General features: G+C 35.9%; 1 protein-coding gene across 3 annotated transcripts in view; it reads left to right on the top strand.

The window, feature by feature from the left end:
• The window catches only part of LOC149795713 (uncharacterized protein ZK1073.1-like), a 166,272-nt gene that overhangs the window by 73,551 nt on the left and 68,364 nt on the right, over positions 1–24,357 (top strand). The window contains exon 5 of one of the 3 annotated variants that reach the window (XM_089965598.1): positions 7,738–7,773. The exons of the other annotated variants lie outside the window; for them this stretch is intronic. Coding sequence (XP_089821724.1) covers positions 7,738–7,773 — 36 coding nt within the window. The remainder of the gene's footprint in view (positions 1–7,737; positions 7,774–24,357) is intronic. 3 annotated transcript variants of the gene reach the window in all.

Here is a 24,357-nt window from a genome sequence, read left to right as displayed (position 1 = left end):
GTAGGGAGTGATGTTAACTTTGGTGAACTGGCAAATGCATTAGTTGAACCTTTAATTCATGCATGAAGACACTTTGACAGAGTCATTGTTACTTTGATCAGTATTGTGAACTTGCAGTAAAGGCAGGTACCAGGAGGAATTCTCAAAATATTATCATCTAAAAGAAAAGTGGATAATGGAACAGTGCCAGTCCTTGCAACTGGACCGACTTTCTAGCAGTGTCAGCTAACAAGGCAGACCTAGCACACTTTCTCTTAAGCGAAACAATTGTAAATACTAGCAGCATTTTCAAGAATAAATTTGGCTGCAAAGACTACCTGTTAATGTTATGTGACTATAATGTTATGAGTAGATAGTTTTCATCTTGTATTTAATGTCGGTTTTGTGAATTAAATCAGTATACATTTGAGCCTCGCTATAATGCGATAATTGGGGTCCAAAATATTGGATTGTCTTAATAGCGGGGGCATGTTATTACTGGGTTTTGACATTATTTTCCTATTTTCAGAGAACAACTGATTGGCACATATATGTGTATACATGTCTAATGTATATGATGAATAGGGTATCAACATTGTTTACTATTGTGCCATCATGGCATGCAGTTCATCCATAATGCATGTAATTCCATTGAAAAATTGCACACAGATTTTAAATATTCAATAATTTTGTCTCGGATCATAATGTCTGAATGCAATGTTTAATATATAGCACAAACAGAGTATCAGCACTGTTTACTTGCCATCTGATATCGTACCGTCGGGGCTTGCAATTAATCCATAATACATGTAATTCCATTGCAAAAATTGCATACATATTTAAACTATTTAATAATTTTGGCACAGATCATTATGTGTCTGAATTCGATGGGAAAAATTAACAGCAAAATTAGGTTAAGAAAGACGAAGCACATGTACAGTTCATTACATTCCAGGGTCTATGAATGGTGTCTGTACAAATTTAATTATGTTAAAATTTTCTCATATACATTTCCGTGTATTATTTATCCATTGTAAATTTCCAATAATTAATGCTTCTCTGCCTATTTATTTGAATGACTACAGCAAGAATAATTAACAATCAACACATGCTTTTAGCATGCATATAAAATTTGCTTCAGATTTTGTGAAAATCGAAAGAAACGTGTGAAAACTACAAATCAGTGTGCAAAATGCAGTGAATGACTTGGCGTTTGTGAACATGCTTTTCCATAATGGTAAATTATTTTTATAAAAAATAGGAAATTCATAACGAGTTCGTAAGAAAACACCATACACATGTAAAACCAGAGAACTAAGTGCAGTAGCCCTGCAGTGGTCAAGAGTCACTTTTAAAAAACATTTTAAGCTGAACACATCACAATTTTATACTCTCTCATTTGACCAGCTAATAAAGCAGACATAATTTACTGGTCAACTGATTGCATCAAATAACGCCACAAAGTCCAGCAAAAATGTTGGCAGTTTTCAATTTTTGATGTTTATTAAATTTTGATAATCTTTTATCAACCACTGCATTGTCTGCCGCTTGGTTGTGTATGCAGTTAAAGAAGAAACACATGTCGGTTATTGTTTGAGCAATGATTGTACACAAAATTAATTGAAGACAATCACAAAGACTTACTGGCTTTACTCATGGATCAGTAATAAGTAACATTTGTGATAATGTTTATTTTGTCATAACACTTCAAGAATCTGGTGAAATTGTTAAATTTCAGAAGCCTCGCCACAATCGTATTATATTCGATTTGATATGCGAACTCTTCCCCAAAATGAAAATAAATGTTTTACACACTAATTCTCATATTTTGAAAAAAGAAAACATTTTTCCAGGTATAAGAAAAATACATGTACATGTATTTCAAATTTCAGGGACCATGCCATGATTGTATTATGTTTAAATTCATACACAGTCTCTTCCCCAAAATGATAATACATTTTTTATACACTATTTCATGTACTTTCAACAAAAAGTACTTTTTTATGTGCAAATGAATATATATACAATTTCAGGAGCCATGCCATGACCGCATTATATCCAAATTCGCGTTACCGTGGGCATGTTATAGCAGGTTGCACTGTACCCGTACATGTTTCAATAAGTAAATTGTGGATCAGAAATATGTATATTTCTTACATCGTTTTTGCTTAAAAAATGTCAGTTTAGCTGTTCTTAATAACAGTTTCCACCTATAACATACATACATAGATACATATATATATTATATATATATATATATATATATATATATATATATATATATATATATATATATATATATATATATATTTATATTGAACATTACCATGTTCTGATGTATTCAGTGTGTTGTAGGCATAAAAAAACAGTATTACACAAAAAAATTCAATTTATTTGTTCTTAATAACAGTTTCCACTTATATATATACTGGACATTGCCATATTCTGATGTATTCAGAGTGTTTGTAGGCATAAAAAACATGGTATTATACACAAAGATCAAGGCTTCATGACTTCCTGTTCAGAATTTATAGGCGTTTGAAGTTTGGCATGACAGCCATTTTTTAAATTATTTTTTTTGTGGATGTTAATTTCAGTCCTAATACATCAAAATAGAGCATGACAACAAAATATTCAGTTTCAGCATGCCCAGATCCTTTAGAAAATAGGTTTGCCAACTTTTCTTATTAAAAAAATGCCTCCTAAACTGTATGCAGCAAGATACAAGCAATTGTCCTAGTCTAATTTATGTCTTCTTTGTGTTATGACTTTGGTAACTATTTGTTGTGAATTTTCAGTGTTTACATTTGACCTCTTTATTCCTTGTGTTTTGTTGACTGGTCAGGCTCTTGCTTCACAGTCTGACATCGTTCTTTCTCAGTGCATTTCAGTTTTATCTCATTTTCCTGCTTAGATATTCTTTGCTATTCTCTGCTCATAAGCATGCATTATATTGTTGCACGTAACTTCAATCTCCATTTCTCCATCATCTCTCTGCATGCCACATGGTACTATATAGAATCTAAGTTGGACAGCATTTCATATTCTAATATTGATTTCTAAAGACACATGATGCATTATTGCATCTTACATCTCTGGCATTCCAGCAGCTAAACATCTAGGTTTGCAAACAATGTCATTTACCTAGCACATATTAAATGGTCATCTACTTGCTTGTCATCTAGTAATTGAAATTCATTTGGAGACAGTACTTAAATAGTCTATAGTCCTGATGCTGAGTTATTTCTAACATTGTTTCTGATATAGGATTTTGATCCATGGGCACAGCCTTTTTTCCTTTCAGACATTGTATTTAATGAATTTGCCATAATCGGCATCATATTAAATTGCATGTAAGGTACCATTTACTGTGTTTTATTTGATACAACATCATTGCTATTTACGATATTCATTGCCTCACATTTTACTTAATTCTCAGAAATTATGTACAAATACAAATGTTATAAACTAATTAGAAAGCATTTGGCGTGGAAGATAAAAATGATGCAGATCCATCATTAATTAGCCATTGTAGCTTAAAAAAAAAAAAAAATTGGGAACAGTTTCTCAAAAAGCATTGGCTAGAAGTTGACCAATGTTCAGAGTAGGCATCCTGGCATAAGGCCTTTAAGTTTTGCACAGCTAATGCCTATCAGCCATGCACTCTGGCTGCCAGTAATTTAAAAAAAACACTTTAAATATCAGGAAGCTTCAGACTGGTACTGATTTCTTGGCCCATTGCTTTTACATTTGTCTTTCAGGCAAATGGCAGCTGGGTGAGCAATGTCTCTTACTACTTTAAAAAAAATTCCTTTTCAGCACTGCTCATGTTAAAGCACTGTTATAAATAAAGAAGCTATTGTTTCAGAACGTTCATCAATACTGTTTGTACTAACATTTGAGAGGCAGGCTGTGTCTAGTTCTTTTTTTGTGTGCTGATCTTCAGAATTTAAATGTCCTCAAAGTTGTTGCTACTGGTATTACCTTCAGTACTGAGCAGAAAACAGTGTAATGTAATGGTAAAAAATTAGTCATTGAATAAAATGAGATACTGTTCATAAACAATGGAATTCTTATTGTGTAAATGAACTGAAATGGCTGCATTGTGCCAAATTGGGTGATGACAGTTGTTGTTGTTGCTGTTTAGTTCAATGCCAGTTTTCAGTACAAGATAGGTTATACATGGTAGCCAGTATTAATGAAGGAGGAAGAACCCGGGAAAACCCGCGAAAAGAACCACCAACCCACGAGAAGCTACTGTCAAGCTTTCTCACATATCCACATTAGCCAAACCCGAGACTCGAACCCGTGCTGACAGAGGTGAAATGTCAGTGATCTGTAACAGTGAGTGCTTTAGACCACTTGGCCACTTGGAGCCCCTGGTTGTGACAGATCTTGTTTCTTGCTAAATATCAAGAATAAACATAATGTTTAGGTAATGATCTATTGTACTTTTTAAATGGTTTTGATTTAAAAATAGACCTGGTGTTATAATTTAACTTTTATGAATTTACTGCGGTGGTTGAATCCACCCCTACTACTAATGCTCTGATAAGGGGAGTGGGTGGTGATCAGCATTTTTTTTTTGTTTTTGTGTGTATTGTTTCCAAACAGCTATTACCAGTACTTTCGTTACACAAGTTCAGTTGTCTTTTCCGAAATAATTTTGAGGGCCTAAATAATATATGCAACTCAGTTATCAAGACCACAGAAATAATATGAGATAGTTACTTTTGGAATTTAAATTTTCATCAAGACTACCAAAATTGTATTTTATTGCCCATTACTTGCTGACATTTCTGCATTAACAGGTCTGCAATATGCAATCATGTTTTAATATTTAAATATGTAATTTTTCCATTAAAGAGTACATATCTCCTTGTATTTCTGTCAGTTTGCTCATAATATTCCTGTACTGTGGTTTCCATTTAGTTTTGTTACTATGGGATACCAGTTTTTGTGGATTTCATAGTTCTTCCAGACTGAAAATTTAAAAACCCAGTAAGTAACAATTGTGATGTAGAAAGCCTACTCACCCCCATTTCCTTGCTGATGTAGTTAGAAAAAAATACCTTTTACATGTGTTTATTTCATTTTAACCATTTTTGGAACAATTTTCTTAGAAATCATTAATACTGTTTAATTGCACATGTTAGTTTGCATGTAGCTGGTTGCTACTGATTACTTTAACTAACTTATAACTTAAATCAGGCCCCCCAAAAATGTGTGTTTAATATTGCACTGGTTGTAAAATTAGGGTAGTTTGTTGTTTTTTAACATTATCACTAATATATAATGCACTAAATGCTTCACGTACTAAGTAAAACCAGCTAAATTAAATGCACAAATCAATTTTGATAACCTTTTGTTTTTAAACCTGGGAGGAAAAAAAAGTACATGTACTAGGGTCAGGAACAAAAAACAGGAATGGTCAACCAACTGAAAACACACATTTTTCTTTTGTCCTCAAGGATATAAAGAAAAAAGAAAGTGATAAAGTATTACATGCATTGATAATTAAAGAAAAGACAATGAAATAGTCAAGGAAAATTAGATTTAATGTTCTTTTTTATGTAGATCCTTCATTGAAGTAAAAGTTGTGTCCATAATACATTTATGAAAATATTGTACTTTATTCTCTGCAGTCTTCTGTAATATAAGATTTAAATACAGTTTTGCCTCGGATGTGGGAGTTCACAGGCTTGAACCCCGGCCAAGTCATACCAAGACTTATAAAAAATGGTACTAGCAGGTGCTTTGTTTGGTGCTCAGCATTAAGAGGTTATTGTTAGGACTGGTCGACCTGATGTCAGAATAATGTGACTGGGTGGGACATTATGCGGCTGCCATATTTCTGTGGCATGATGCCTCAGTGATAGACATCACTATAAACTACTACACTCCAGACATTGTAGCGATATACATAACTGAAATTTTTTAAAGCTACATTAAAAATCCAAATATATATCTCTCTCTCACACACATATGCACATGCACATACACACACACACACACACACAGAGTTGTAGTCCATCTGAAAATGTAATCTACATTAAACATAGTACATGCGATGTAATATCTCCCAATTTATACTGTTGATAGAGGAATAGGTTGAACTATTGCTTGGAACACAGACACAAATAAAATATGTATATACATGTATACACGAAAGCTCATATGTCACTATTTTGGGAAAAAACTACTAAACAGACATCGAGTCTAACAAGTTTACATGCAAGCTTTAGCAGCGTGAATAATCCTGAAAAGACAGGATCTTGAAATGACATTTCTTTTGAGGATCTGAGTTAAATTTGAATATTCTTAACACCATGATCATTGAAACGTACTGATGGTGCAACTTTATGGACAGTGGTTTAAGTTAAAAAATCATGTTGATGTGCTTCAGTCACCACTTGTCTTGGTGTTACAGTATTACTGTGTTGGCTCCTTTTGATGTTGAGCACACAAGCCAAGGCAGGGTGCATGGAACTGATTTTGACATGTTTATTTGTGTTAATTCTGGCAGTTGTATTGTTTTAACTATATTTATTATACTCTTAAGTGTTAAATATAGAAACTTACTTGGGAATAGTTTCCATATTTTTTTCATTCCTATGTTTTCACTTGTGAAAAATATATCCTTATATTTTTGCATGTGAAAATATAAGATTTCCCATCATGCCATGTGATGCTTGATTGTGTTTGCTTACAGAATTTACACCTGCAGCAACAAAAAGAAGCTCTTTGTGAACTTAAACAAATAAATGGAAGCTGCATTACCATTCAGATATGGAAATAAACTTTTGCTTAAGAAATTTGATTTGACACCGTTCACATCTCTATGAAGTTATTTCCCATTACTTAGAAACAATGATAAACCCACTGTGATGCATTGCAAATCGGACTCATGGTCAAATAGAATAAAAATGTCAAAATAGTAATTTACTGCAACAGGTTTGGGAATCCAAATCCCATCGCTCTTGTAAGTCACTGATATTTATATGACCAGCCTTGGAAAGTGAGATGAATTATCGAAGGGGTGTGTGTTTAGCTGCAAAGTGAGTTTACCACTAATCTTCTAACATCTAAGCATGGATTCTGGATCGGTTTGATATATTACAAAATGAAATTTTCTTTTCCTATCTTAATAACATATATATTTCATCTTTTGATACCAAATGATATAATTTAATTCATGGTTTCACCACTTGTTTAAATATCACATTATTTGCACCACACAATAAAATATATGTGGTATTAAAACAGGAAAAGAAAACATCTTATATTCAACTACTCTTATCTTCGTTATTGAGCTTTGGAAAAAGTACATGTACATTTAATCAGGGTACCTCAAACTAGTACTGTAGTGAATATCGTCAGTGCACTGCCACTTGTTATCTCACATGAGTGACAACTAAGGTACTTTATAAAATTGTCTCTGTATACATAATAATGTATTGTCATGTGATTTTTATTCAATTTTAGCACCAACATGATAAGATACAACATTGTTTTCAAGTACATTTAGTATGTTATTTGAGACTGAGGGGGATTGGGTGGCATGTGAAATTAATATATACAAATTTTGTTTGCTAAGCATTTCTAAGTTTCATTTAGAAGACATGGATTAGTGAAAAAGTGAGCCGCCATTTCTTCGTAACAGTGTTGTAAGTATATATACAGTAGCATATTGGGTATTGTACTATTCTTGGCACTAATGTAAACTTTTACTATCCTTTCTCCCACACTCAATTACAGGGCTCCAAAGAGGAAAAGCACCGGGCTGAATGTTTGGTAATTACTGTTCGATAATATTTGATAAGTGAACTAAACCTCTGTATTGTAGAAGCTTGAGTATTGTAGATACCATGAACCCTAACCAGTCAGCTGTACATGCAGCATGTATGTTTGGTGTATGTATAACTGCTCTGTTAGTAGAAGTATTCAAGCTTCATATTGGACCCTTTTTTGTTTTCATCATGCAGCTTTGTTGTGGTAAATAAAACATGTCATATCTACACATATCAGCATATATGTCAGTAGGATTTATAGTTGAACTAAAGGGCTGTATTTAGCCAAAAACTAAAATAAAGAAAGCTATTTAACCACTTTCCAGTAGGTCATGTCCAGGACCAGATCCTGGAAGCAGGGACTCTCACTAATGAGAACTCTGATTTGACCAAAGTTCCATGGTGATAAACATGCATAGAGACACACTTAGTAACTCTTTTCAGTGTCAATCCAGTCTGTTTTTCTGCCTTGCAACCAGCAAAAACACTACATTCTTCAAGTTTAGTATAAAGTGGCAGGATTTATGTATGATATCCATGTTAGGGTTTTGTCTGCTTGGTCTATCTTCTGATACAGTAATGGCCCAAAACTGAATTCACAATTTTGAATTTAATGTCTATTTTTTATGATCACCATTATCATGGGTCTTATTGCCACTTGGTGTACATGATGTTGCAAGATTTTGGTATACCTGTAATTTTTACATGAAGTGGATTTGCCTTTTGTGGGATTTGTATTTCACACTTTCTTGTTAAATTATGGCCCTTACTCCTAAAATGTATAATCTATATTCTCAGCAAGTCTTGCAAACAGCATATATAGTTCAGATTTAATTCAATGATTTCAATATGCACTCATTGAAAACTAATAGTACTTTGAGGTTACGATTTGGGTCAGTATTTTCCTCCATACGTAACTTTGATGTTTTGTGACAAGTTTAGTCTGCTTTTGGAAAATTAGTTCCATTAATATACCATGTCAGTTATGTAATGTGGCATTTTGATCACTCCTCAACTATCAGTTCAATTATTTTTTGACTGACTTCAACAAAAAAAAACTAAAAATTGATAGGATGCTAAATTTTAAAACAAGATTAAAAGTTAAAATCATTTTCTTGCATTTCTTCAGTAAATTACAAGAATCACCAAGAAGTAATAATTCTGCAGGGTTTCCTATATCAGGATAAATATGTTTACAGTAACTCTTATGTCCCAAGTTTTGTGTCTGTCCCCTTCTTTGTAATTGATGGTTTAGTAATGAATATCTGGTCTATTCTTTAAGTTTCAGACTTTGTTATTGTATTTAACTTTCAATATTGTTTCTTGTCATGAAATTTCTATCCAGTCTCAGTCTGTGTATTTATTTTCTGAGACAAATGCAAGGTAAGTGATGGTGATGTAGTTGTCACTGGCAGGCACCGCAGCAGCGTAACATAGTATTGAAAGTTTTGTGCTAGCTGATGTTGAAGATTTTGTTTACAGGCCCATACTGACTTTGTAGCAACCAAAAGAAATAGTGTAGACTGCAGATCAGAAAAGGGTGAGAATACCACAGCAGCATCGACTTAATCTCGAAGTTTCTGTGCAAGCTGATGTTGAAACTTTTTACAGGCCCATAACTGACTTTGTAGTAACCAACAGAAAGATTATTGACTGCAGACCAAAAACAAAGGCGAGATTTACCATATATAGTCCGTATAAGCCCATTTGCTTAAAAGCTGACCACTCAGACTGAATAAATAAAACTTTAAAATCTGCATGACCCTCGCATAAGCCAACCCATGTTTCCAGCCATATTGATGAACCTTGTTATTGATTGGAAAAATTGAAAAATGACTAGAGTCTTGAAAAATCTTAAATTGTCGTTATTACATCCAATTTAGTTGGAAACAGTAACATGACTGCTCTTTTGCATTTGGGAGAAATTTTAATGTACAGATTAAGGGTCATGAATTTCAGATGAAACTTTAATGTACAGATTAAGGGTCATGAATTTCAGACGAAATTTTAATGTACAGATAAAGGGTCATGAATTTCAGATGAAATTTTAATGTACAGATTAAGGGTCATAACTTTCAGATGAAATTTTAATGTACAGATTAAGGGTCATGAATTTCAGATGAAATTTTAATGTACAGATTAAGGGTCATAACTTTCAGATGAAATTTTAATGTACAGATTAAGGGTCATGAATTTCAGATGAAATTTTAATGTACTGATTAAGGGTCATAAATTTCAGATGAACATATTAGTGTTTTGCCATGTAGTTGAAAACCATGCATAAACTGACATAAGTGATGAGGGGAGCAATTGTTATATGCTATTTAATTCAAAAGATGTCTAGTTTATCGTTTGGTGACATTTGTAATAAAGATTCTTTGTTCACTGCCGTGTCATTCATGAATGGAGATGAGGGTCAGCTCATAACTATATATATAGTACAGAGCTCATCTAAAGCAGCTTACTTTTTTAATTTTGTGCAAAGAATTGACCAAAAGTGCATTTGTGAAATTTTGTATGCTTTCTATTTACACAAAGCATTTAAATTGTATGCATTTTAAACCTAAATTGTCAGCAATTTTCTCTGCCATACACGTAATCTGTATTATTATGATACCACATTTTATTGATGTAACTTGTGTTATTAGGACTAAGTCTGGATGTTCTATGAACATTTGAAAAGCTGGTGCTTGATCACCGGTGAGAACACTGCATCAAATAGAAACAAAATCGAGTGCATCTTGAATTAACTTGGGTCTTATTGGCATTTCTCAATGATGAAAGTTAAGTCAGGTGTCCAAAGTTTGTATTTTGCAATGGCCAAATACACTATTAGTTCCAAAGCAGGGAGAAAAATATTCATTTTAATTATTATCTTGAGTTATGTCAGTTGAGAAGCTTTCTCAGTTTGCAAGTGTAACTTGCATCATTCACACCCCTGTGGGACACTTAGTGTGAGCTTGTACTATTTACATTTGGGGTGCAACATTCATCATTTACATTTGTAGTCATTGGTGTTAAATGAACACTTGCTGTTGATAGGATCAACATCTCATATTGTACTGTCAGTGATACTTTTTATATCACACATTTATTTTCAGTCTTGAACTTTTTGAATTAGACTTTTGTTAGCATAATTGCACAAGAACTGCTTTACTTTAACCTTTGCAAATGAAACTTAATATGCATGCAAATATGCATATTAGATGACCCATTTTTTATATACCATTTAAGTGATATTGCATTTTAAACATTTTTGTTGAAACCTTGTTGGCATGATAACACAGTAGGGCTCAGTGTGTTTTACAAACTGGAGTAAAAAAAGAGAAAAAAAAAGCATATAAATCTTATTGCAACTTTTCCGTGATGGAAAGTCATATCAGCATTGGGTTTTCACCATAAGTCATTGTTATGATGTCTGATTGGTACTAAACTAAAGATGATACCAATTCAAAATGGCCACAATGACAGCACTTGTTATTGCTCATCCTCGTAAATGGAAAGTCATCTGCATTGGGTTTTCACTGGAGGACTACTTATAATATCTAGTTTGGTCCTAAATGAATACCGTGCATATCTGAACTCAGATATGGCCACCACGATGAACTTATTCAAAATCTTATTATTAATTCCCCAGAATGAATGGTCATATCAATTGAGTTTCCACCAGAAGTCTTCTAATTATATCTAGCTTACCATAATTGAAAATAGTGGCCTTCTTACATCCATGATGGCTACCACAATGGCTAATTTTTGATAATTTTGTCACTCAAAAGTATTAGAGATAATTTCAATGCTCAGCAGTTAAAAAGAAAAGCTTGACTGTATCTTGAATTCCTAGAGATTCTTATGGGATGGCAGAGTATTGGACCCTTTAAGGAACTCTCATTCTTCATTTCTAATTGATATTGTTTATATCAAAGAAGCATTATTCAGAAATTATTGAAATCAAAATTTGCAATTTCCCCTGATAGATCTTTTGTAACCATCATACTTAGCTATTGATTTCTTAATACCACAGAGAACCCACTAAGCTTTAACAGACACATTTGATTGCTCTTTGGTTTAATGTGGTGAAAAAAAAAAATATATATATATATATATATATATATATATATATATATATATATATATATATACTTTAAAAAATGGTACTAACAGCTGCCTCGTTTGCCATTCAGCATTAAGAGATTAGTGTTAGGACTGGTCAGCCTGGTGTCAGGATAATGTGACTGGATGGGACATCATGCTACATGTCTGCAGCATGATGCCCCAGTGCTAGGCATCACTATAAACTGCCACACTGCAGACATCGTAGCAATATGACTGAAAAATTGTTAAAGCTACATTAAAAAATCAAAATCACTCATTCACACACGCATGCATGTATGCATACATACATACATGCATGCATGCACACACACACATATACATAGTCCTGTTCAGTGCACTGGATACAAAATGGGTATCACATGTGTCAGGGATTTAAGATAAATGCAACAAGCTGACAACAGTTTGAATTAAGCTGAAAAATTGAACCCAGGCATATTTATTCTCTTGACCTAAAAGAACATAGGCAGTGGTTAATTTTTTTCAGCCCTCCGTTTTGCTCAATGAGTCTTCAGGGAGTTACTTAACTGATTCACATCCATAAAGATGGACTTACCAGGGAAATTGGAATCAAGGTAATGCATTTACCCAGGTTGAGTGAGAAACCACCTGCAAACAGCGTCAACTCATCAGCAGATAATATGCTGCCTGATAAAGTTCATTTTGAAGCAGACTCGGAGATCATAAAACTCTGAGATTGAGTTTCTACTATCAGCCAATCAGAAATAAGCTTTGACAAGTAGCATCATTTATGATTGGCTGTAACAAAATTTCAAGCTCAAACTGAGCGCAGAATTGTGTTATTTCCAATCCTGGAGCAAATCAGTGAATAGGATGCAGAACCCTGATCTGCTGGAGCATTATGGAATTCAAGATATTGGACTGCCGTATTTGCGGCTAGGTGAGCTTGTACATTGGTAAACAGAGTATATATACATGTACTAGCATAAATATCATATCTGACAGAATAACAGCATAGACCCAGATCCACCATAGATTAATGCAGTAGCAGATCTGGGTGCATGCCATTTGTTAGGACTGAACAGTAGAACAAGCTGCATTTAGATTGGGATGCACTGGCATTACACATGATTCATTAAACTTGCCATGTAAGTAAGAATTTGCATGTTTTTTATGGCATGCGGTTTAGAGAAAGGTAAAAATTTAATTAGTTCTAGGTTGGAGAAGTAAAGTACTTTTGAGTACTTTGTAAGTAAGTTACTTATTTTGTCCTCATTGTTAAATTTAACTGTTCAGCCAGACTATATTCTGCTCTAAAGACAGTTTGCTGTAGTGTAAATTGAAATGTATTTTAAATGGAAAAATATGAAAGAACGTTTGCTATAATATTGATGGTTTTAAAATTTTGACATTTAAACCAAGCTATTTCATGTACTTGCATATAAAATATAGATATAAATGAGTTTTGTAAATGCATGCAACAAAAATCAAATCATTATATTGACTGACTATTTGAATTTGTGTTTGGGGGTTGTGTCGGTGATTTTTTTTGAAACCAGAATGTTTTACAGTCTTCTTTATCAGTAGATAATTTCTTCCTTTCAAACAGTGTAAATGCTGTAATTAGTTCATTTTTGTACTGCAAATCATAGGGAAAATGGATTTTTCAAGCTATTTTGAGCCAAAATATTTTTTCCAAAGAGAATCAGAAGGTTTCCCCCACTGATTAAATGGTCAATCTCGTAGTGCCTCTTACACTGTATCATGAGTGATGTAGCTTTTAATAGTTAGTCAGTGCCAAAAATGAAGGAGAAAGATTTGTCTGCCAAACTGAACTGTCGTCTTTACTGGTTGCATGAAGAAGCTATTGTCTTGTCCCTAATCATGTTTCTCATTAATTGTATCTGATAGAAATATATTTGTCAGACAGTGTTTATAGGCAATGATGTGATAGAAGGCACAGCGCTTAGGACTTTATTGATCCTCTGCTGTGTTCTCTTGTGCTTTTTGCAATGAAGATTACTGCCAGTTGGTGCATATTTCCTACCAGGTGTCACTGATTTTCATCTCAGTATTATTTATTGCATTATTTCGGATTGTTCAATCACAATGTGGCTTCCATCAGATTTCCTGTCATATTAATTTGTTGCAGAGTGGATGCTATGTCTAGTTTTCAACTAATTGAGTCTTGATTAAATACAACAAAAGATCATTTGAGTGCTGGAACCTATGGGGTTCAAAAGGAATTTATTCTGAATAAATGAGAGGAGTTGGATAATGATAAGATTAGATTTAGTAGTAGTATATAGTCTGATTTTGTCCAGTATGAATAACATTGAGCATAGCTCTTTCTGTATGTACTTGTTTATAAGTGGAGTCCAACTACAAAATGCACATACCCAGAAGGCTGTTTATAATGCACTGGCAGATCTGGGTCTATGCAGTTTGTTTGGAGTAAACAGTAGAACAAAAAACACATACCCTGGTCTGCAGGCACATTTTGCTCTGGTAGATCAGGATCATTGTTATCTGCAGTTTGGCTCAGTTTACAAGTAGAGCATATACAGTAAGTAAATGGTATATGTCACCCGTAATGATATGCATTAACAAAACAATGATGTCACCCAGCTCACCATATATATTAATTTACATCATGAATGAAATTAAGAATGAAGCTGAGTAAAGAATGTATGAAAACAACAGAATAATTAAACTCCATCAAACATGGAGGAATACTGTATGTAATCTTATTTTAAAGGCAAAGAACAATATCCTGGACCAGTGTATCCATACTACACATTCATTATGGAAATCTTTCTGATATATTCTAGCAAATTTGGAAGTACCAAACCCCACTTTTTGACAGAAGAAATTATAAACTACAAAGAAATAGCAAATCTCTTTGTTCTTATTTTTCTTTTTTTATCATTGTGTCTACAATATATATTAAAGTATCAAACAATCCTAGTGATGCTGTTACAAAGAAACTCAGACATTTGTATCTACCAATTTGTTTTGTTTGTTTTTGTGTGTTTTAACTGCACTTTTAATGTAGTATTGGATATATCATGATCAGCAAATGGGAGTTAATGCCTTCCCAAGAATACAGAGGCAGCTGATCTAAGCTGGCTTGGGCAGGGATTGAACCCATAACCCTTGGACAAATCCAATGCTCAGTTGTATCTATCAAATTTATCAGAAGGTTCCAAATTGAAATTCCACATGTTCAAATCCAGATTTTCTCAGATGTGTTCAGTCATTGATCATAAAAGATGTATTGGCCTAAAGATGTATTGGCATTAGTGCACAATTTTTAGCTCTACTGCTCATAGACCAGAGAAGTCTTATGATGAAAGAGTCTTTCATCAATTATCCATAGTCCATCTATCTATTATCCACGTGATTGTTATCACTGATACTGCTAAGCTGTTACTTGGTGGATTGCTTTGAAGCTTTACACATACATTCATCCTATGGTCTACTTATAGTCCTAAATGATAATGTTGATGTTCAAACCTCCAGTATGGCATCGACAGTGGCTACTCTGAATAGATGGTCATATCAACATGGGAATTTCACCGGGAAACTTCTTCTGTTGTCTAGTTGTTCTTAAATTAAAATGGTGCTGATCTGTTACCCGGTATGGCTGCCACAACAGTTGCCTTGAAAAAATCTTGTTATTGCTACTCCAGAATGGAAAGTCATAAAATGAAAATATTGTTATCTCTGCTCATTTCAAAATGGGTGACTAATATCAACATTTTTTAATATAGAAATATACTTATTATGATACATAGTTGGTCCTAAATGAAAATGGTGCCAGTCACACATCCAATGTGGTTGTACTGATGACTGTCTTAAAAATCATGTCACTATGCCCCCTTAATGGATGATCATTATGAAATGGGCAGTTCACCAAACAGCTTCTAATGAAATCCACTTGTCTTAAATGAAAATAGTGCTAATCTGACATCCAGTATGTTTACCAGAACAGCTGATTTGAAAATGTTATCATCACTGATGAATATCAGGGGTGGTTTCAGCAAAAAGAGTTAAAAGTAAGAAGTGGTCTCATCTTGAATTCTTAAACATAGAGCATCAGTCTGGACTCCGGTTATAATTGTTTTTGTCAATTTGTACACGTTTTTGGACTTGATCACATTTTGTAGGGGGTGGGATGTTCAGAACATTGTTGCCAAGATATTAGCAAACCACTCAATGAAATCTAATTGAATTTTAATGCCATTAGAGACCTTTTTCCACTAATCTTATAGTTTTAGAACTTTTCTTACTTCAAGCTTTTTCATTGCAGCATGGGCATACATGTTTGTGAGACATAATCTGGTGCTGTCTTGATTTGCAAAGGTTTCCAAGTTTTATTGTTTGTTCAGCAATATTATATTTATTGTAAGCATTATTAGCATTCTTTGATCACTGAATAAGCATGAATTCAGTTTCCTAGCAAGAAGTAATTTCTGTCTTTGGAGTTTCTTTATACTCTCAGGCTGCTTAAAACTGATTTCAAATTAATAAATATAGTAGCACACACACACACACACATATACAGCAAATAGCACCACTATATCATAGCATGGCTTTAAGTTTGCTTTGAAAGTTTACAGCACAGCAAAACAGGAGAGGTAATTAGTGCTGTGATAATTGGAGTAAATATGACAGGTTATGAATTTACCTTGTTATAAATAGAATTTGATTTCATTTACCCACAATATCTGGTGTGCATTGCCATATTGCTTTCAGACAAACAAAACAACATTAGATTGCACACAATGAAATGCTTATGCTGCTCTGTGTCTGTACTCTGTGAACTATAATGCAATGTTTGTACTGTATCAGTGTGTACAAAATAACATTCAAAGATAAAATATTAACTATATTTAGTATATAAAGCAAATAAAAGCTTGTTTTGTTGTTGTTAAGCCCTCTAATTTGACGAAAAGGAATTTATCATCGAAGAAGATTATTGTTTTATTGTTCAGTCCATTCAATTCCATCAGTAAACCACCACCCCCTTTTGCTAGTAACCACCATTCATTGTTGTAATTTGCATTGTATTTGTATTGTATTATCTTGTATTTCCTTTCCTGGTTTGAGTAAAGTTTTTTTATCCTCTTATTTGTTCTCAGACATATGTAAATTCATATGTTTCACAATTCTTCTGTTTATCTTTTCTTACATCTATTTATTGTTCATTCATTCATTTCTTCATTCTTTCATTCAGTCATTTATCCTTACATCATTCAATTTATTATTATGTCTACACTTTTACTGGCCAGCTTATATGCACTCACCTGTTTGTTCAATGTTGTGCATTCCTCTTAATTATAGACTGAATGTTGGAATTAAAAACCAGATGAATGTGATTATTAATGACAGTCTCAATACTAATTATTTAGAAGAAAACAACGATCAGAAAAAAACTTAAGGCACATTGTTATAATTAAATGGATATAGTCGGGGGGAAAAGAAATCCCAAAGATTATATGAATTTTTATCAAGCAAAAAAAATATGCATTTAAACTCTTCCTGCATTAACTTTTTCAGACATTAAAAGAGTATGTGTCAGAATTGGCATGAGAAGTTAAATCAGTCATTATAATCTATGTATTATAAAGAAAACCAGTCATTGTGGAATGTTGAGAAATGTCTACGTGGTGGATTATCATTGTACAGTTCTCAGGAGTTTTCTATATTTAGATTTTCTAGCCATGAACTTAATATTGAGGCAGGTAGATATGATGGTGATAATGCATCAGAGAGTTTTTGTAACTTCTGTTCCAGAAATAATTTACTATTAGTTCGGGATGAATACTTGTTCACGTATGTGTTTCAAATTTTCCAAGATCTTTAAAGAAAAAATTATTAAGATAAAAATTGATGTGCCCATCCGTCTTTAGCAAAATTCTTGAGCTCATCTCAAAGTCCACAGTATATATAGCATTTTTAGCCAGATATAAATCTATACTTTATGTCTGACAGTCAAGCTATAAGACAGTGCCCTATTTTTTTTTAAATATATTATTCTATGGTAGCCTAAATGATTGAAATGAAGAAAATAAATTTACTTCAGTTTCCACTTGTAAGAGATGACATTGTAACCACCCTTGCAGTTGTATTGATATTGAGATATTGTTAGGGATAGGAAAGGTTGTGAGAACATGTAGCTATCAAATGTATCCGTTGCCTCCAAGCCAGCCATGAAAACACTCAATCCACTGTATCACTCACTGATAGCTTGTATCAATATCAGTTTTGCTGTCTAATATTGATTTAACACTCGGTGTGAAATCGATTTCATTTAACATTTCATTTTCTGTTGGCTGTGTTCATTTTGTTTATGAAGCTTCTCCATGTGTGTGAAATGAGTTTGTATGTTGTCTGTTTCAGTGAGTCATGTTTAAATTTGTATTTCTTCTGCAATATGTGCATCAGTCCAAATATATGAAGGAATTCACATTATCACTAATGTATGTTGCTATGTGGCATTAGCAAATCAACAGATTTCTAACAGTCCTCTCTTTCATGAATGAAACTTATAAAATCAGGAACCTGAGACCCATAGTATTATAACACCATCAACAGTAATGATAGTTTGTAGTTGAAAACAACTTTTCCTGTCATTGGTCTTTCCAGAATCTTCCATCAGCTCAGTTTCAATGCATTACTTCTTCTTTGTGACTCGAGTCATGGAATCCATAAAAGGACTCCATGTTATAAACTGGGGGGGGGGGGGACATTAAACAGGGATGTTCGAACAAAGCTGTATCTTTATATTGGATTCAAATGCAAAAACATTTGAATATTTAATGATGCTAAATCACGCTTCAGTATAATTAGTTCTTATGACCCAAGAACTGTGAATTGCAAAAATTCTAGTTGCATTTACAAAACATAATTTGACAAATTTAATGGGATCCATGACCAGACTTTAATATCAACAGGTCAAGCAGTTAGCTTTTTGTTCTTTGACTTATTTTGGACAAAATCTAGAATGCATATTATTATTATGCATAGGTACCATCACTGTTGTAAATATCTAGATGTTAAAAAAGACTTTTTTCTCTCGAGATTCAAATACTTTTTGTGCTAATAAGCTGAGCACAATTTTTCCCAGATTTCTTTTCTGAAAAATGAATATCTCTGTTGTATGATTTGCATAATGATGCATCAGGCAACAATTCAGTGCTTGTTAGATGTTGACTATTAAACATGTCCTTGTGTGCCAATAAAGAACACTTGCATGATAATGTTTCATTGTTTTCTTCTATAAGTATAAAATTCTGGTTGCAGTTCTGGTGTTTGTTTTTGCAAAGTTATATTACCGCAGTTGGTGATAAATATGCACAGTACCTAAATATGGTAATTGACTAGCTAATAATCACATAATTGCTTTAATTTCTGTAAACCCTGGGCAAATTCACAAACCATTGCAAATGTCATGTTGCATAAATCAGTTTGAATGGACATAAAAAAATAAACAAATTTTTTGATTAATGCTCATTGATTAATCCTTAATACATCTCATTGCTCAATCTCTAACCATGACTATTAACCTAATTGAAATAATATATTCTGATGATGATTGGAACAAGTTTTAATTATCCAAATTGTTTCAAAAGATCGGCTGCACCATCAAAATGTATTATTGAAATGATATACGTGAATTTAAATTATCTTACCTCATAAGATTTTAAACATATGCCATACATGTACTTTCTGAATCCTTGAAATGATGTTGTCTGCTCAAGATATGGTGAGAATTGTCGCAGATATGCAGATGAACCAAATCACTTTGACTGCTTCAGGAATTTGATGATGGAATACAGTTATTTGTAATGCTACTATTGGTGTGTGTACATTCAAATTAGGTTATTAAGGGAAAATATGCCATTGGTTAAAACAGATGTTAAAACCTGTGAAACGCACATGTCAGATATGTAGACCATTTTGTTTAGAAAGCTATATGATCATGAGTTGTTGAGCATGCCAGCCATTTTATTTCTATCCATTCACAATACCTTCAGCTAAACCATTTCATCATCATTGATGGCTCAGTCTCGAGAGACCATGCGAGTAGCATCCTTGGAGTTTCATCTGTCTCTAGGGTTTTGGCAACGTCTGCTGTGGCTGTGCAGTCCTATATGCAAGTGACAGTCCCTGTTGCAGTTGGTGCAGATGTACTGGGAAGTCTGAGTTGCTGCGGTTGCTGCTGTGCTCTTCTTTCTCTCACATTTCTCTGCCACCAGCTGGCTTCTCCTCACATCAGCGATTGCTATGCCCTTACAGACCGTCTGTCTCCAGGTGCCTCTGTCCTTGGCCTGCACTTCCCAGCCATCAGGTGAAATTTCACATGCCTTCATATCCCTTTTGCACACATCCTTTGTCCATATAGGATGTCCTCTGGCAGCCTCCTATCCTTGATGCATTGCACATGTCCCAGCCATCAAAGGTGGCATTTGCTCAGCAGGGAGTACATGTTGAGGATCTATATGTATGAGATGCGGTCTTGCCAGCTGATTTTCAGGATGCATTTTAGGCACCATATTTGGAAAAAGTTGAGCTGACCCTCTTGCCTCATAGCCAGGGAGACTTGGATTTTGGTGTGCTCTGTCAGCACATTGTTTTCCCACAGCCTCTTCATTAGTCGTGCCATGATAGTGTTTGCCTTTCCAAGCCTTCTCTCCAGCTCCACATCCACTGAGAGAGTGTTGCTGATGGTTGACCCCAGGTAAGTAAAATTGTTGACTGCTTCCAGGGTGATACTGTTGATTTTGATGGAAGGGGCAGTGGTTGCATCTTGCACACTGATGTTTGTCTTGTTCAGACTGATGGTGAGCCCAAACTGCTTGCAGGCATCAGCGAAATGGTCTCCCAGTCTCTGGAAGGCATCCTTGGTGTGGGTCACGAGCCACATCATCCACAAAGAACATCTCCCTGATGAGCACCAACCTCACCTTGGTCTTCGAATGCAGTCCATTCAGGTTGAACAGCCTCCCGTCGGACCTGGTGTGCAGATATATGCCATCAGTGGGTGAGTCGAAGGCATAGGAAAGGATAAGATGATCCTGAAAAGGGTCGGCGCCAGCATGCAGCCCTGCTTCATGCTGCTGTTGATGGGGAAGGAGTCTGAGGAGGATCCATCATACAGGACTGTTCCCTTCATATTGGCATGGAATGAGATCATGCTGTGGAGTTTTGGGAGTTCAAATAGGCCCTTCCTGCTGACCAGGTCGAAGCCCTTAGTGGGGTCAGTGAACATCATGTAGAGTGGCTGACCTTGCTCTCTGTTCTTTTCATGGAGTTGTTGGAGTGAATTAAAGCCGCACTGAGATTCCAGATACACATGGTCTGCCAGCAGCTGCAGCATGTTGAGGATGATGTGGGCATACACTTGCCAACAATGCTCATGAGCAAGATCCGTCTGTAATTGTTACAGTCACTGTGGTCGCCCTTGATTTTGTAAAGGGTCACAATGTGGGCATCATGCATCATTGATTTGGGAGGGGGGAGACCCCATTCACTGTAGGACCTAAAGCCTTCTTGATGCCACTGTCATATCCTGAATGTTTCCAGACTTGGCACAATGCTGGATTCCTTCACACAGTTGCTGCCAGTACTCATTCGTGTTTAGTGATGCGTTTGGTGATGCTTCAGGCACTTATGAGGGCAGCAAGCGTCCATTCATTGGGGCATTTTTTGTAAGCTGTGAAAGCTATTGTTTGTCCTTGATCACTGGTTCTGTCCTTGAAAGGTGCACATTAAGCCGGTCCTGACTGGGCCGTTCCTTCTTGCCAAATATGGACATGGATATGCTGTAGATGGCACCCTTCATGGCGTTCCATGTGGCTGTGGCATCTTCCTGGATAGCCTAGTACAGAACGGACACATGCTTCTCCACCTTGGAGGGGACCAACATCTGCGCAGTGTTGATGTGAGGACAACCTTTTGGTTTTGAGTGGTGTAGCTGTAGGCACACCCTGCTCATCATGAGGGCATGGTCGGAGTTGTAGTCTGCACTGTGGTAGCATCTGGTGGAGAGAACACTGTTCAGGGCAGAGTGCCTGGTGATGACCAAGTCGAGCTGGTGCCAGCGATGAGACCTAGGGTGTTTCCATGACACTTTGTGTTGTGGCTTGCACTTGAAAAAGGTGTTTGTAATGTACAGGTCATGGTAGGTGCACAGCTCCAACAGTCTCTGACCGTTTTCTTTGGTCTTTCCAGTGTCATGATGTCTGAGGCAGGTAGGCCATGACTCATGGTGCACACCTACTCTGGCAGTAAAGTCGCCAAGGAGGAATAGTGGCTCATCTTTAGGGCATCCTTTGATCTATTCATCCAGCTGCCCATAGAACTGATCAATTGTGTCTTCTGAAGAATGCTGACAGGACCTGCAGCAGTGGCAAGGTGGATGGACAAGAGATGCTCAGTGGCCCCTGAGGGAGGCTCAGCTGAGGACAGGAGGGTGTTTTTGATGGCGAAGCCCACTCTGTTCTGGGTGGGCTTCTCAGGTTCTTGACCCTTCCAGAAGGTGTAGTTTTCCTCTCAGAGGGAGCCACTGGAGGCAAGCATGATTTTCTGGAGGGTAGCATGATTTTCTGGAGGGCAGCTATGCTGACATTTAGTCTGGTGTGCTCTCTGTTGATGATGGTCATCTTCCTGGTGTTGTCCTCCTCCTTGAGGTCATCAGAGTAGCCTGTGCACATGGTGCGTATGTGTTCCAGCTTGCAAATCAAAGACCTGGAGTCTTCTTTGTTGGTTTCTTGTTTCTTTTGTCTGGTGTGGAATTTCTGTCTGCTTGTCATGCTGAGCAACACACTGAGCTCCAAGCACCCACTGGAGCAGGCAGACATTGGTGGGCCAACACCTTACTGACCAGGGGCTGCCTGGCTTGAGGCGGATGGTAGTTGGCCAGTGGAACATGATGATCACTCCCTCTGTCAAAGCTGACCCGCACCCCTTCTCTACGCCAATCAGGTGGGACTTATAACCTGTAGACTGCCAGCTTCCGTGTTGTTTCCTCACTCAGGAGTAAGGCTTGAGTGGCCTCTCCAAGGCACAAGCCTGGGCATGGAGTAAACTGCTCTGGTGGCCTAGTGGTTAGAGCATCCGCCTCAGATGCAGGAGGTAGTGGGTTCAATCCCCAGCCAAGTCATACCAGAGACTTACAAAAATGGTACTAACAGCTGCCTCACTTGGTGCTCAGCATTATGAGGTCAGTGTTAGGACTGGTCGACCTGGTGTCAGGATAATGTGACTGGGTGTGACATCATGCTTCATGTCTGTGGCATGATGCCCCAGTGCTAGACATCACTATAAACTGCCACAGTGCAGACATCGTAGCGATATGACTGAAAAATTGTTAAAGTTACGTTAAAAATCCAAATCACTCAACACATCACTGGGCACGGAGTATGGAGATCCTGGGTTGCCCAGACATCAGGATCCTCCTCTCATCCTTGCTGGTGGGGTCCAAAGGAATGCTGAGCATGACATTTGGCACCAGTTCAGATGCAGGAGCTGTCAGAAGGAAGTCATAGTTGACACACAGCCGCCTTAGCGGCTCCACTTCGGATTTTCTATGTAGGTTTACTCCCATAGCCTTTCCTTCTCCCAAAGATATCCACAAGGCAGCAGAGTCATCATCCAATGGCTGGGACTTGGTGGGTTTGGCATCAGAGTTTCCTTCTACAATATGGACTGCCTGACAAGGCTAACAAGCTCCATCTGCCCGGGTTTAGAGTCAGAGTTTTTCTTTTTTTAGACTGGATACCTGCCAAGGCTAACGAGCCCAGTCTGCCCACCCAGTTATACTGCTGGACACTTGGTCGTGCCACACAGCAGGCTCTGTGAAAACAGAGGTACCTACATGAAGTGCTGCTGGGGACACAGTAGTGTAGGAGAGGCCATATACATGTAACCTCCTGCCTAGCAGAGCCAGACAGTGGTCCCACAGCAATCACTCCACCTGGAACGGAGAGGCTATGAGTGACTTTTCACTTTCCATTGGCGAGCAGACATGTAGCCCAGATCTCACACACACCCCAACTAATCCAGCTAATCCATTTAATCCATGGAAAAATTAAGGTAATTAAAAGTAGTTTCACAATTTGACTGTCATCTATTGAATGATTCTCCTATTTTTTTTGTACAAGTTAAATTTTCCTTTATTGAATTTTCCAGCTTAATTTTTAATTTCTCATTGGCTTTAAAAACCGTGCCTGATGTCCATAAATGAACATCCTATTGGAATTGTTCCAAATTTTAAAAATAAGGTATCTGGAAAAATTTAAATGTTTGGATATTTGTACCAGTGATGGTTGATGATCTGTTTGCATTTTCCTTTCACCATAGCAATTTCTCAAATTTACAGACAATTTTGAACTTTTGGGGACATAGATTTGGCAGTATTTTGCAAAAACCAATCGAGTTATCTGTGTAAAATGGGTGTCCTTGACCTTTTATAATTTCTTGATTAAATGACTACATTTTCACCTGGCGA

Source organism: Sinohyriopsis cumingii, chromosome 7 (assembly GCF_028554795.1).
Source record: "Sinohyriopsis cumingii isolate HCF-2022 chromosome 7, ASM2855479v2, whole genome shotgun sequence".
Lineage (NCBI taxonomy): Eukaryota > Metazoa > Mollusca > Bivalvia > Unionida > Unionidae > Sinohyriopsis > Sinohyriopsis cumingii.
This window is presented reverse-complemented; position numbering and strand designations above follow the sequence as displayed.